General features: G+C 39.0%; 2 protein-coding genes across 3 annotated transcripts in view; one reads left to right on the top strand and one right to left on the bottom strand.

Moving 5' to 3' along the window:
• Positions 1–5,955, top strand: part of plekhg4b (pleckstrin homology domain containing, family G (with RhoGef domain) member 4B) — a 33,339-nt gene extending 27,384 nt beyond the window's left edge. Inside the window, exons 18-24 of one of the 2 annotated variants that reach the window (XM_075465375.1) lie at positions 13–183; positions 273–450; positions 1,770–1,886; positions 2,154–2,435; positions 2,729–2,955; positions 4,503–4,573; positions 5,605–5,955. In XM_075465375.1, coding sequence (XP_075321490.1) covers positions 13–183; positions 273–450; positions 1,770–1,886; positions 2,154–2,435; positions 2,729–2,955; positions 4,503–4,547 — 1,020 coding nt within the window. In that variant the 3' untranslated portion in view covers positions 4,548–4,573; positions 5,605–5,955. The remainder of the gene's footprint in view (positions 1–12; positions 184–272; positions 451–1,769; positions 1,887–2,153; positions 2,436–2,728; positions 2,956–4,502; positions 4,574–5,604) is intronic. The other variant, XM_075465376.1, reaches the window with a different exon arrangement.
• LOC142379959 (uncharacterized) lies at positions 5,756–12,267 on the bottom strand. The gene is made up of 6 exons (XM_075465377.1): positions 12,104–12,267; positions 11,204–11,391; positions 7,099–7,218; positions 6,951–7,007; positions 6,753–6,860; positions 5,756–6,633 (listed from the first exon to the last, which is right to left on the bottom strand). Exons 2-6 carry the CDS (start codon positions 11,375–11,377, stop codon positions 6,535–6,537), a joined length of 558 nt encoding a protein of 185 aa, XP_075321492.1. The 5' UTR covers positions 11,378–11,391; positions 12,104–12,267; the 3' UTR covers positions 5,756–6,534.
• Between the last annotated feature and the right edge of the window lie 170 nt (positions 12,268–12,437).

Below are 12,437 nucleotides of genomic sequence, written 5' to 3'. Positions count from 1 at the left end.
TTTCCTGTCCAGGTGAACCTAAAAGAACAGGGTCAGCTCCGCTGCCAGGATGAGTTCATCGTGTGGTGTGGACGCAGGAAATACCTTCGCCACGTCTTCTTGTTTGAAGACCTTATCCTCTTCAGCAAGACCAAGAAGATAGAGGGAGGATATGATTTTTACATCTACAAGCAGTCTTTCAAAGTAAGAGTTCGGTTTTTTTGTTTCTATTCGTTTCTTTTTTCCTCCACTGTTTTTATATTGGAGTTTAACTCGTACTTTTGTCTGTATAGACAGCAGAAATAGGCATGACAGAAAATGTGGGCGATAGCGGCCTTCGTTTTGAGATCTGGTTTCGTCGGAGGAAGTCACAGGACACGTTTATACTCCAGGCCAGCTCTGCAGAGGTCAAGGCAGTCTGGACAGCTATTATTGGCAAGATCCTTTGGAGGCAGGCCCTCAGAAACAGAGGTGTGTTTTGTGTGTCCAGTTATACAGCCATGTGTAAAAGTACACACACTATATGGACAAGAAAATATCCAATCCTTTTAGATGCTGTGTCTGCTGCTGAATGTGGCATGCTGACTTTATTACACAGGCTTTTAGAAACTTGTCTTGCCTTCTTTTATAGTTGATTCACTGCAGTCTGTCGAGTCCCTTAGTCGGCAAAGAAATCCCAAACCGTCATACCACCAGCACCATGCTCCATAGTTGGTGTGAGGCACCAAACATGTCTACTGTTACTAAGACCAAACTACTCTGATCTTTGATTCATCTATCCAGAGCCCACCATTTCAAAATGCTAGGCCTTTGCTTTTGTGCTCATTGGCAAGCTGTAGTCTTAGTCTAATGTCTCCTAATGGGGTCAAATTTGTGCTCTCTGATTATGAACACTTTTATATGTTACTAATACTTTTTTTGGTAATAAGCACTCTGCTTTTGCCGAAGAACTGATGGTCCTAAAATTCAGTGTCCTATCTAAGAGAGTACACCTGAATGTCACAGTGTTTGGCACAAAGGACTCAAATATATTAAGGAAGCTGGATAAATAACAGGAGATTGACGTTGATAAACTTGATGAATGAACGAAGCCAAAGGTGCCGCAGGACTGAAACACCTGAAAATTGACTGAGACTAGCAGGTAGTAATATAATTATCTGACAAGAAAGAATAAAAACTGGACAGCATATATACCAAGAGTAATCACAATTTATGCAGAACAGCTGAGTGGCAGTGACTGAAAACTGGTGTGAAGCAAAGCTAGGAAGCAAAACTAACTGGAACTAACAAGGGAAGCAAAAAGATAAAACAATAAAGTAAAGCTGGCCAAGGTGCAGGGAAGTCATTTATAGAGGGTAAACACAAAGCAAGTGTTTAACTAAATGCAAAACAGGAACTTTACAAAAGCACAGAACACAAGACAATTAAAACTGAAACAAAACAGGAAGATCTACACATTAAACTAGCATCAGAGTTCCCAGGAATGTAGGGGTGTGTTTACTTTTTCCATGGGATTATTCTATTTGTTTTATTAATTCTGACTATGAATACAACTGTAAAATGTCTACTCTATGTGTCATTCATTTTAGTGTTTTACCTTGACTCTATTTCAAATATAGTGAAAAAACAACAATTATGATGGATTTTCATCTCGCTGGTACTTACTTTTTTTTCACAATATGTCCATTGTACCATTCAGTACAGATTTTGTGGCGTTCGGATCCTTTTTTCAGAACTTCAAAGATCTATTTTTTTTTTATTGTTTTTTGTTTTTTTTCCTGGTGTTGAAGAGCTGCGTATGCAGGAGATGGTTTCCATGGGGATTGGAAGCAAGCCTTTCATGGACATCAAACCAAGTGATGCGGCCATTAGTGACAGAGCCATTGACTATATCATGAAGGGGTCAGGTGAGCTCTTCATTTGCACTGATTATTCCATTTTCCATTTTTTCTGTAAGTGTTAATCATTAAGACACGCAAAATTGCATTTTAATGGTTTTGTTTCATAAATATTCCAGAATTCATTTTCACACTTTACCATCTGAAAATATTCATACTTTGTCATGTCAACCACAGGATTGCCATAAATCTGTTTTATACATCCTTTATATAATTACATATCCTTTACCCCCTCTTTGTAATGCAACAGCTCACCATGTTTGTGTCGACCAACAGAGTCCCGGACCAGGGCCTCCATCGCAGTGCCCTCGTTTGAGCACTGTGCTGCATTCAAGAGGCCCCACTCCACTATCTCCAACAGCAGCACCTCCTCCTCCAGCAGCCAGTCATCCTCCTCCCTGCTGGGCTCGCTCAATCTCCACCTGTACTCCTCGCCCTCTCACCCGCACACACATTCGTACCTGATGGGCAGCGTTACCTCCTTTGTCCAGTGGCCCTATGACTGCATAGAGGAAGATGAACTGGAGCAGGACACAGGGAGCAGCCAGCCCTCCATGAGTGAGTAGCATCTTATTTTGAACATTTTAAAGAAAATCACTTTGACCGCTTGCTCATTTGTTTATTTTGGGTTCAGAATTAGGACTAGGGTTTGGGGTTAGGAGGTTTCTGGGTTTTGATTTTTGGGATAAAATGTACAACCATAAGGCCTTTGTATGTCACATTTTTAAAGACTAAAGTTACTACTGTCTGCTGCATTCTACCAGCCCTTGCGCTGTCTTAACATTTCAAACTTTTGTCTTTGTATGATGTTTTACTTTGTTAAAGTGTCTTATCTGTGTGTTGTGTGGCAGTCACTGAGAGCTCAGAGAACTCCTCCCAGTGTAACTCCAGTGACAGTGTGACAGGGCTGAGTACCCTCACCATACCCGGGTCTCCCAGCATCGTCATGGACTCGTACAACAACAACGAGCCCTCCTCATTCCTCTGCTCCTCCACGCCTCCCTCCTCTGTCACCTCTCCCTCCATGTTCCAGAAAGATGAAGACCTCCATCCCCAGGGCACCAAGTTCATCACAGCAGTAAGTGCTTGATGATTCTCAGCGGATGTTGTACTATTGCAAACATCATGGGTGCATTTTCAGATTTTTTACCTGAGGCATGGCTGCAGTGACACCTTTGTGCAGAGGTCTGAGTATGTAAACTCAGAACATTACTTATGATTTTTATTTTCTTCTAGTGCTCTTTCAGTGGCTTTGTGCCAAATGTTAGTCGGTTCAGTTATGGTTGACCACATAAACAGCTAAACTCTTTTAATCTTTAAAAAGCTGTTTTCTACTTTTCTTTCTCTTGATTCCAATGTTGTCTAATTTTCTATTGAAAGATGCTGTATATCAACTTCAACTCTTCTTTGCTCTTCTCAAGTCTTCAGCTAAAATGTTGAAACTTAAGCTATATATATTACTTCCTATTGATCGTGGGAGTTCCCTCTTTTTGTCTGTAGTTTGCAAAACCAAAAAACCCAAAGTGAATGTCACTCTGAAGCCAGTTTAGTAGAGATAAATTCCTTTCCACGAATGCTGTGTAAGACAATTTGAAACCACAATTTTTTCAAAGTTAGGGAGCACTTCTTTGTAAATGCATTCTAGCTCAACAGCACCACCTATCATTGTTTAAATAAGCACTTTAATAGGCACATTACGAACTGCATTATCAACAATCATTCAGTCATTAGACTGAACTGTATATTCACACTGACACAGTGTTCATATTCATCATACTCCTTTGTTCTTTAGGGATAAATTTACACGTATGAGTGCCAGGGACTGAATGCATAAGAAGATTCTTTTTTAAGAAGGTGCATAAATGTCAGCCAACAAAATAAAGTCAAAGCTCATTTGATCTAGTTCTGTGCTATTCTGGAGGTAGTTTTTGCATTTGCTGTAATAGGCAAATAGTAACAGCTAAGATCGGTAAGAACTATGATGGGAGGACTTTAAAAACTTAAAAAAATAATAGTGTGTAAAGTGGTGTAAAGATGTCTGATGGCATGGATGTATTTTCTGCTATCGGCCAGAGTATTGCGTCAGTTTGATGATCAGTTTTACAAATCCAGTCTGTATGACAAAGTTACAGAAGGGTTTTCTGTCAATATACAGCCGAGGCTCTTTATTTATAAGATGGTTTAGGAATTGAATTTCTCATCTCCTGATTAAAGCCTTTGACCCATCAAAGCTGTTGCAGTTGTATGTATGTAATTATCTTCCTAGAATCTGAAAGAACCTGAACACGAACTGGTATTTCACGAAAAGACGACTGTTTGCAAAAGCACACATTATCTGAATATATTATCTCTAAAAGTGCCATTTTTTACCTGGGGGCAATATATAGAGAACAGCTGCTGCTTTAGGCTGTCTCACCAACTTCTTTTTTTTTTTTTTTTTCCGGACTGGGGGACAGAGAGAGACGGAAAGCGAAGAAGAGAAAAAAAAGAACAGAAACATCAAGAGACAAACATAAAAAACAATGAAAAAATCCGACAACCAGCTGCTACACCTGTAAAAACAAAACTGAAGACAATTCACGGCTTTTGTGTCTCACCAACTTCTTGCTGTTTTGTTCTTACCAGAGCTCAACCGCTCATTTAGCAGTAGGCCTCTCGACAGCGGTCTGACACAGAGCTGAAGAGTTTTTATCTCAGTAAGTAATCCCTGTCACAGCCAGCAGTGGGTATCTTTGTTGTTCCCCTTTCCAACCACATTAACAGCTGTGAAGAAAGCAGTCATGGTGTGAACATTAATACGTGTAAAAATTATTTCGGTGTATGAGCCACACGCTGCATGGTGGTGTGTCCCGATTGCTTTAGCTGGTTCGTCCTCTGACTGGTGATTTGTCTTGTAAACGTTTGATGTTTTCCTCTTGCTTTCCTCATCCTCTAATTTTCCTCTGTGCATCTGTGACATGAGGGTGAAATGCAGGCTGCAAAAACACAACAAGTTGTGCATGTTTGAACACATGCATGCCATGTTAAAACCTTTGTCTTTGGGCTTTGGAATGCATTTATGGTTGAAATAATTACGATAAAATTTGCCTGGATTTTGTTGAATTGTTTAAATCGTCATTGTTACTTTTTTATTGCATGTTATCAGGGAAAAAGGTCAGATAGAAATGAACAGGACAGTGCATGTTTTATCTGTGGTTTTAGTTAAGTGTTTTCCAGGCATTTGGGATAAACAAGAACATTAAGGCTGGTTTCTGTTGTAAATGGTTATAAATCATTCAGTTGTCATGGTTTCCTTCCTGATGACTGCTTTAAAAGTAATTCAATATCTTTTTGAAAAGGTTTTGACAGCAAAGCATTTTAATCTCAGTTTTTGAGTAATTTCTTAAAATAAATACTCAGTTTAAAGTTATGTAAATGTTATGGACCCTTTCATTTGAATAAATTGTGAGTGCATGTTTTGACCCTGGCTCTCATACTTTTAGCATATTGTAAAATATTAACCACATGTTGCTCTCGTCTTTTATCTTATATGAAACAGCATGGGCATCGGCTTTAAAATAATCTGATGTTAGTTGTTGTTTAAGTCAAAAAAACGGCTTTTGAAAAGCCCACCTTCTTGCTTGGTATTCCTAATGATGCATGCAACAATTTGTATTGCGTAATATGTAGAACTGTATCTTTAGTTAGAGTAACTTTTCATGGTTTTTTTTTCCGTCTTTCTTTGCAGCTGTGACATCCTCGAGCAGCAATGTGTATTTCACAAAAAGGATGCAAAAAAGTGGAGTCGAATTTCGGAGAGGAGCGCAAAGACTTTTTTTTTGGCTGAAATGCAGCCGTCAAATGGCATTTCACGATGATACTGTAAACTGAAAACTGACTCATGATATGCACTGTCATGATGGTACGTCAGAGGTCTGTACATTTGTTTTAATGAACTAGACATATGTTTATATTGTAGATGTATTTTACAAAACAGAAAGCATAGCAGAACCTTTCGAGACAGTGTTGTACTGTCGTATTTCTTTTTGTCACCAGTCCTGACTTAGGACAAATTTGTACAGATGAATAAAATGTTTCAGACACATTGTTTTGTTCCTTTCTCTACCACGGTTAGGTTTGGCGTTATATTTGGTGTCAAATATAAACAAAGCAAATTACTTAGAAAAAAAAAATCCTTCCAAACCTTTTACAATTCAGTGAAGCTTCCTGTCTGAGAAACTCAAAGTGTGAATGCAGCTAAAAGCAAGTAGGAGATATTTCCACCGATAACAAAGTGTGAGTGTAAAACCGCAAACAGAGGCTCTTGCAAATAGATACTGCTGCACAACGTGACCCACCACTACCGTTACACAAAGGGCGCAGAGGTTGGGGAGTATGAAGTGTGGTTTTGCCTTCACATGAGAAACTCTGACATGTGCTTGCCACAAGTCAGGCGTCTGCAGTCCGAGCCAAACATCAGACATGGGCCACAACCCAGCAGGGTTTTTAGTTTTTTATCTTTAGGCAGCAGAGGTAAAGCAGAAAGCCACACTTCATGTACAATGAGAACAAAACGTTTTCATTGCTCAACTTTGTTTAAGCATACAGTTCCATAGTCTTCTGCATATAGATAGGTCGTGCTCTTCAATCAAAGATTGAACAGCTTGCAGCTACTTGATCACGGTGACTTGGCACGCTTCTCTTGAATGAACCAGAAGCAGAGGACTGCAGACAGGAAAACCTCGAGCCCCAAGACACACAGCTCCAGCACCTCAATCTGTCAGAAACAAAAAGGTCCTTCATTATATCTAGTTTTTCCAGTAGAAAATGTATTTGTAAGCCCCTTCTTTGAATCAGTCGTTCATATCTTTGGTCTTATTCTTAACGTGGTCTTACTCTTAAGTAGTCATCATTTCCCGAAGCCCAGTGACTCAGGTCAACGCTTATCAGACAAGCTGCAACAACTGCGACAACGATGCAGCCACAGTTAACTCCGAGGGACACCTGTGACAAAAATCCAACTGTAATCTCTCAAATGATAATCAGAATCTGTAATTGCGGAATTTTATCGAACTTCTACTGAGATTCACTCACAGTGACTAATGCCGGATATTTGAACAACAGATTGGAAACAAGTCCGGCAATCATGAACTGTAAAGGAGAAGAATGCAGTTAGAGGATCTTTTATTCAGAGTATATTTTCTTTTTCTATGACTTATTTCTTGTTTGAGACAAGTCTTACGAGTGTTCCACTTAGTTGTGAGACTCTGAACAAAGTGAAGAAGGATTGGTTCATCTCCTGGGTTACAGCAAAAAGGATCCCCACGCCAATGCTGAGGAGGCCGCTCACCATCTGCAGAGACTGACGGAGGAACAAAAAAATTAAACACTTAATGTCACTTACTTCTGTTATTATTTTGTCGTAAATAATAGAATTTACAGTCTCAGCTTCACTTAAATGAAAATAACGAGAAAATGCTTACATTTTTCATTGTTTAACTGAAGGAACAACAAAGAAATGACAGATGTAGGTTATTCATTTTGATAAAGAACAATGCTAATTTAAGATATTTAACTTTTTTAAACAGCAGTTGTGAACATTTAAACATAAGACTTTAAAGTTTAAAGACACACTTTTGCACTATTCAGGTGCTTTTAAAGTAAAAGTACCACAAACTTAAATGCAAGGAGCTGAAAGATTATTTCAGCCCTGGGTGTTTTGTTATGAAGAGTGATTGATGAAACAATGGTTGTCAGTTTTTACAACAATGCATGCAGTATTGTTAATGACAGAAAAGGGTCCTCCTTTCTGTCTTCTCCTGTTAAATTCACCTATCTGATTTGACTTTGCCCATGCGTGTATCGCTAACGATGGCTGGGTGGGCCTTGCTAATGCTTATCCCCTTGACACCATGGTGCATGTAATTGTGCAGTATTTGTGCAAAGTGAGGCCTCCATCTCATTGTGAGGTCCTACCCTACACACTGTGGGTGTTCTGCTTTTGGCGAGGAGGGAGGTCAAGTTTAGCCCCTGGTTCCCGCTGTGGAAATGGAGAACGGGGAGGAGGGACGGAAAGACCCCCAGAACAACCCTGGTTCCTAGTTAAAGATCCTGTGATTGAAACGCAGCTTTTGACGTACAAAACAATGTCGATTTTAGAATTTACGAGGTGTAGCGTAAACACACCGTAAAGTTCGTTGTTTTCAGTTGGGCTCGTGGCACTTATTGAGAAAAAGCGCTTCTTCATTTAGTCTGTGAATATTTTTCAAAGTTAATTGTTATTTGTCAGTAACTCATTTGTTAGTCCTCTTAAAATAAAAATAAAAAATCAAACTCTGAATTTTCTTTTATTAATAATAATAATTGTTTGGAAAATGGAGGTCACAGCTAGCCTGGCTGACGCGTCCACATCTCGATGAGATGGTGGTCTGGGAACTAGGTGTGCATTTTCTCGTATTTGAGGCGTGGTTTACGAATGCCTAGAGCCGTTTATTGGGCATTACAACAATATTACTGGGCATGTATTGTTGTAATGTTTTAAATACTTGAACGCAGTTTTTCTAGAGAAGATAATTGCTTTGTATATGGGAGTATCATCCATTGACTCTTTTGGGCTTTCACATGCGCGAGCATACCGACAAGAGGTAAGTGACATGCTGTTTATAAAGTTGTTTTGTAACGTCCCCATGCCAGTAATGTGAGAACCATGCATATGGTTTTGATGGTAAGGCTTGTGACTTTATTGTCGGATGGTTTATAAAGTGGTGTGACGTTTCTGCAGTGTGCAAGTTGTTGTTTTACGTGGAAGGTTTATTATTTGCCCCTTGGCCACCACGTATTTGGCTAGCATGACAGGCTGCGCAAACAGCGCAATCGCCGCACAGGGAGCGCCGATTTGCACCAGTCTGTGTCCTACTGTCAGTATTTGACAACCTCTAGCAATGGGATTGCGCTTCAAATGCCCCGAAGTTCCCCTTTAACAATAAAAAATTACACATCTTTTCGAATGTGATTCATTGTGCATTTTTACCGAAGAGTTTTTACCAAAAAAGTTGCATATGCATGTACAACTTGAGCTGGTAATTCATGGTTGCAACATGGATTACAATTAAAATGATGAAGGTTTAGGTTAGTGTTCGTGTAAGTATTTTCTCACCTTTTTGTATCTATTTTTTTTTTAAACCACAGTTCCTCTTTTCTAATTTTATACAACAGAACTGCAACTTGCAATAACGTGAGAAGGCACAGTGAAACGGTACATTTTTTTAAAAAAAGGCTTCTCCATCAGTCATCACAAGCAGAGTATCATATTACACACCACAACGTAACCTGCCTTTGGAGTCTTACCCATCCATTCTTTTTCCCGAATGACTTTGTCTAATTCAGGGTCGCAGAGGGGCAGGAGAATATCCCAGCCGCCATTGCAGCGGGATGCAGAGTGCACCCTGGACAGATCACCAGTTCATCACAGAGACAAACAACCATGCTCGCTCACACTCACTCCTAGGGACAATTTAAAATGGAGTTACCCACGTGTGCTCTGGGAGAACATGAAAACTGCCCCAGAAGAGGTTGGAACCAAGGAGTCTCCTTGCACCAACACCGCTAACTCCTACGCCACCATGCAGCCCTGCTGAATTGGTGAATTTAAAATGATTCAATTTGAATTGGACAATTTTTGAAGAAGCAGTTCATATTTTACTAGGAGGGGTGACACAACTCTGATTGTGTCACCTCTCCTTAAATCCAGATTAAAAACATTTATTTTCTCATGTGTCTATGCATGAAATCTGCACGATATTTTTTAATTTATCTGGACTGTTGCTTGTTTATAAATTCATTTTAATTACTCTATTTGTTTCTCTTTATATTCTTTTATGTATTTTTTAATGCTTCTTCCACTCCCTGCTCGATGCTTTTATTTTATGTAAAGCACTTTGAATTGTTTTGTACATGAAATGTGCTATACAAATAAATTTGATTTGATTTGATTTGATTGTTCAGAGCCCTAACCCATCAATAATGAGGGGTTTCTCATACATGAATTCCCTTCAGCAAAGATCCAACACCTTGGAGCCCTCCTGGTGAGCAATGCACACCATCAGTTTGTGGAAGTGTGTATTATAAGCTCTTTTTTAGATGTTTCATATTTCTTTTTTTCATTGCGATCACTTGTTAATTTTTTTTTAACAATATGTTTATTGATATTTGATATTTGATGATAATTTATATTTTACTCCCCCCCACATACAATCGGTATAAACAATACTAAAACACAACAGAATTCACATCCATAATAGTCACAACAAGAAAAATACATAAGCTAAATGATAAATAAATAAAATTTAAGGTTTAAAAAGGAAAAGACAAGAAAAAAAAAACGGGTACACGACATGGATATTTTTCCATGGGTGTTCTAAGTTTTTAATCCATGTCCAGATAGCCCTAGCTTGAGCAGCCCAATAGTATACCTGAAATTCAGGCAGGTTCAGCCCTCCTTCCTCAGTTGGACGACACAAAGTTTTGAGCTTAACTCTGGGAACTTTATTGTTCCATAGGAATCTAGAAATCTTTTTATCCAAGTTTTTAAAGAAGGTTTTGGGGATCGGTGTTGGCAGTGCCTGAAATAGGTAAAGAAACTTGGGTGGGACATTCATTTTTATACAATTTATTTTATTTATTAGGGATATAGGTAGAGACTTCCACCTGTCCAAGTCTGCTTCCACTTTATTAAACAGGCGGCCAAAATAACAAACCTTATAAGGTTCCCAACGAAAGGGGATATTTTCCTTTGCTACTTCCTGGGCAGTTGAATTGAGAGGCATTATCACACTCTTACTTTATTTTGTATCCAGAGATGCAACTATATTCATCTAGTAGGATGCAAAGAGCGGGGAGCGATGACGCTATGTTGGTCAAGTATAACATTATATCATCAGCATATATCACAAAATGACATGCTTTTCCTTTTCAACCATAACACCTTCTAAAACAGGATGCGCTCTTATAGCGAGTGCAAGAGGTTCAATTGCCGGTGCAAAGAGAAGCGGGGACAGGGGACAACCCTGACGTGTACCACGTGACAAGGGGGAAAGAGAGGAGATATTAGCATTTGTTCGAATCATAGCTGATGTATTGAGATATACTATCTGTATCATCCGTATCAGATTCGGACTAAAAATTCATTTTTTGTAAAACCGCAAAAACAAATGGCCATTCTACACGATCAAATGCCTTTTCGGCGTCTAGTGAAAGGGCAACTACAGGGGTATTGATTTATTGGCACAACGAATTATGTTGAGACACCTTCGACACTTGTTAATTCTCAGCAGTTTTCGCTCTCTTACCCCCAACACAGCTGGTTGTTTCCGCAGCAGGTTGTGCAGAGGCCCTTTTTCTTCTGGCAGCATTGCTGTAGCCTGGTAATACTGGACCAGACGCGGTAGCGGGGGTGCTTCTCTCCGACCAGCCATCGGCAGCTCCTCAGCTTGGATGTCAAGGTCCACATCAGCACAGGCCATGGTGCTTCTCTGATCTGGAGCGAATATTGTGGGACTATTCAAAAAATATTTTTTTCCACTGTTTTTACAGAGTTCTTTTCCCATTTAGCATCAGTTTAGCTGTAAATACTTCAGTGGCCTTAAAAATGTACTCAGACTGACCTGAAATCCTTGAAGAGTGTAATAAAACAGCATGTGACAGTCCTGTCATAGATTGTGAGAATAAAGTTTCTTTGTTTTGTTTTTAATGATCCTGAAACTATGAGTAGATAATTCAGCATTATTGCACCGGAAGCAGTGCCAGAAGCATTATCACAGTATCTCATCTATCATGATATGGCCTTCTATTGTCATTACAGAGAACAATTGTTTTTTTGCATTTAGAGCAAATATGTATTGAAAAATTAAAACTGCAAAGATTTCAGTGACATATTTATTACATTAATAACATGGATTTATATTTGCACATATTCAAATATAAATAACCAGTGTGGAATCATAAAATACATTACTTTAACTCTTAAAACTGGACAAGCATTGAATGATGTTTTAGCAAATTATTGTATCTTGTTTTTTTTCCTGACGATGCAAAACTGCTATTCCACAAATAGTTGGTGTGATTTCCGTGCGTTACAGAAGCTTACAACAACAACTACAGATATAACGTATAATGTGCATTGCGGATGTATTTAACAAAGTTATTCATTCATTTTGGTTTAAGAAAAGATTTTAGATCAGGATTCTTACCGCGTTTGGCTTGAGTCGTATCTTTTTCACACTCTTGTCTCAAACAAAAGTCTCACTCTTCAGGCATGATCTCCACCTCCCTCAAACACTGACAGATGAGGTCATCACACATTTTAACTTCCTCAGCCTGCAAGTTATCTCCACAGTGTTACTCACTTTTAGCCCACAGTGGCTATTTTCCTGTTTTTGCTGCTGTGATATTTCTAACTCAATGTCAGCTCAAGTCTGCAACACTCTTCTTTGTACTTATTTCAAATAAGATAATCATAGTTTTCAAATTTGGCCAAAACATTTTGTGTGCAAGGATTCTGTGGGTGTGGGGGATTCAGTGTGT

Source organism: Odontesthes bonariensis, chromosome 5 (assembly GCF_027942865.1).
Source record: "Odontesthes bonariensis isolate fOdoBon6 chromosome 5, fOdoBon6.hap1, whole genome shotgun sequence".
Lineage (NCBI taxonomy): Eukaryota > Metazoa > Chordata > Actinopteri > Atheriniformes > Atherinopsidae > Odontesthes > Odontesthes bonariensis.
Note: the sequence above shows the minus strand (reverse complement) of the source record. Positions and strands in the feature narration are given on the sequence as shown.